At 39.0% G+C, this 2,949-nt stretch overlaps 1 protein-coding gene across 1 annotated transcript; it reads left to right on the forward strand.

Moving 5' to 3' along the window:
* The first annotated feature begins 209 nt into the window (after positions 1 to 209).
* On the forward strand, positions 210 to 886 carry LOC118485772. The gene is made up of 2 exons (XM_035982216.1): positions 210 to 523; positions 883 to 886. Exons 1-2 carry the CDS (start codon positions 210 to 212, stop codon positions 884 to 886), a joined length of 318 nt encoding a protein of 105 aa, XP_035838109.1.
* Positions 887 to 2,949: the final 2,063 nt, after the last annotated feature.

Here is a 2,949-nt window from a genome sequence, read left to right on the forward strand (position 1 = left end):
ACACCTCATGGGACCGCCTAGACGCCATTGTGTTACAATAGATATACGGCACAATCTCAAATAATCTACTCCATACTATTCTGAAGCAAAACACTACCGCTCATGAAGCTTGGACGACACTTAAAAACATCTTTCAGGACAATAAGAGTACATGTGCCATTCACCCGCTACACAAATTTTCCAACCCACGCCTGGATGGGTTCCCTAATATGTCCGCATACGGTCAACAGTTAAAGGTTCTTGCAGATCAATTGGCTTATATCGGGTCTCCGGTTCATAATGAACGGTTAGTCCTGCAACTACTCTCCAGACTTAATGAACAATACGAAGGAATCGCTACCACCATCCAACAACAAGATTCCCTACCAACGTTTTATGATGCTCGTTCCAAGCTGATCATGGTTGAAAGTTGCAAGGCCGAGCAAGCGTTTCACACGGCTCAAGACGTAGGTACTACACTTAATGCTAATGTCTCTCGTCCTCCACAAAATGCACATGCTTCTAATGATTATCGGAATGATAGGTTAGACCGAACTCGTGGGGGGGGGGGGACTCTCACGCGGTCGCGGTCGCGGCCGAGGACCCATCGACAATGGGTTTCCTAATAAGTTTGGGTGGCCCTCTTGGCCTATTTGACCCATTTGGTTTTCTCGTGAAGGATTACAAGACCCGAATCCCTATCATTAGGTGCAACAACAACGATGGCCTATATCCGCTCCTACATGGATCCGAGAGTACAAGTGTACCTTTCCAGCTATTTCATCAACCCTATGGTTTTGAAGATTTGGTCATCTGGGCCAAGCTTCATTGTCTTCTTTGAAACAATCTTCTTTTATTAATTTTGAACATTGAATAAACATGAATGTGATTCTTGTGTGCTAGGTAAAAGCGTTAGACTACCATTTGCTAGTTCTAATACTCAAATTTATTTACCTTTTGACATAATGCATAGTGATCTATGGACTTCTCTCATATTGAGTTCAAAAGGGCATTGATATTATATCTTACTTTTAGATGACTTAATTAATTTTTGTGGACTTTTCCCATCTCTAAAAAGTCACAAGTATTTGTTATATTTTATATCTATACAAACTGATCGAAACCCAATTTTCTAGTAAAATAAAATCAATCCAATATGACAACGGCAAGGAGTATGTCAACTCCTCTTTTAATCAATTCTTCAACCAACATGGCATAATCTTTCACTTGTCGTGTCCCCACACCTCTTCTCAAAACAGAAAGGGCGAAAGAAAAAATCGCACCATTAATAATATGATCTTAACCCTCCTTGCTCATGCATCCCTTCCTAATACCTTTTGACCCTGTGCTCTCGAAGCCACCACCTACTTACTTAAAATTGTACCGAATAAATACTCTAAACACACACCCCAACCGAATTACTATACCAACGCACACCTTTCTATGACCATTTGCGTGTATTCGGTTGCTTGTGTTACCGCTTAATCCCTTTTACATAAGGCTTGCAATTTCTACACGAACACCATAACACAACACAAACCTACATGAAGTTAACAGGTTTCGTGTCTGTAAACAAGTTGACACGTTAAGACCTATTTAGTTTTGTGTCTTAACAGGTTAAATACTGGTTAACCTATTTAGACCCGTTAATGGTACATTTATAATTTTAAATTAAAAAAATAAGTGGGGCTCCTAATTTAAAATAAAAAAGTACTTGGAAGTAAAGTTTATATATTTAATAATAGGCAGTGTCTGTGTCTTAATAGGTCGTATGATACACTGATAATTTTTTCGTGTCTTAAGAGGTCATTTCGTGTAACCTGTTTATTATCAAGTTCGTGTTTGGAAAATCTGACACGATAAGATTTCGTGTCGTATTCATGTTTATGTGTTTTGGGTTCGTGTCTTAGCAGGTCGGGGTGACACGATATGCCAACCTACTTCTAGGTCTATCTACAAACTTGACCATCGATCATATCCTCATGTATTCATCGAGTATCCACAAACACATTGGGGATACAAATGCTTCAATTTAAACACCAAACGGATTATCATTTGTCGTCATCTGGTGTTCGATGAGATAACCTTCCCCTTTGTCAATACATTACCGTCCAACCCTTCCTCGTCTTACAAGTTCCTCTTGGACTCATTACCACCAAATCTTTGGCATAACGTCCAAGCCACACCCATCGAACCCACAAATTCAAACCCATCACCTACATCATCACAGGCCCACTCCACAACCATCACCACCCCTTCACGACCCAACCCCCCCCCCCCCCCACACACACACAACACCCCATCGCCCATCTTGCAGCCCACCATACACCACAACCGGCCCATCACACACCCTCCCCTACACCTGTCAGCTCCCCCACTTCCCAAACCAAACATACTGTTCATTCTAGCGCTACACCCATATCCACACCTTCTCACTGTACTACCTCCTCCACAGTAACCCCACCTCAGTCTCATCCCTTGCCCGTTCCTACTTCACATGTAGGGGTGTTCATCGAATAACGAATTTTCGAATTATTCGAATCAAATTTTTCGAATTTTTATTATTTTTACCTGAATTCGTATTCGATTCGATTCGATTAATATTTGGAACTCGAATTCGAATTGAATTCGAACCGAATTCAAATAAATTCGATTTAATTCAAATTCACCCTAAACAATAAATTATTTACTTTCATTTTTTAAAACACTACAAACTAATTATAGTCAACATAAAATATAATAGTCTGCAAAATTAATTAACTATCAATATATCAAAACACCAAAAATTAGAAGATAGGTTGTTTACTGGTAGCGATTTAAGTTAGGTAAAAATTTAGAAATAAGTAGCATGGACTATTTGTTAGTAGGTTTGGTAATGTTATGAATAATAAACTTATCACTTATGGAGGTAGTTCATATTTTGGTTATGTTTAGAAGTTATATGTGTGTATATACATATATCAAAAAATT

This window comes from Helianthus annuus, chromosome 13 (assembly GCF_002127325.2).
Source record: "Helianthus annuus cultivar XRQ/B chromosome 13, HanXRQr2.0-SUNRISE, whole genome shotgun sequence".
NCBI classification, from domain to species: domain Eukaryota; kingdom Viridiplantae; phylum Streptophyta; class Magnoliopsida; order Asterales; family Asteraceae; genus Helianthus; species Helianthus annuus.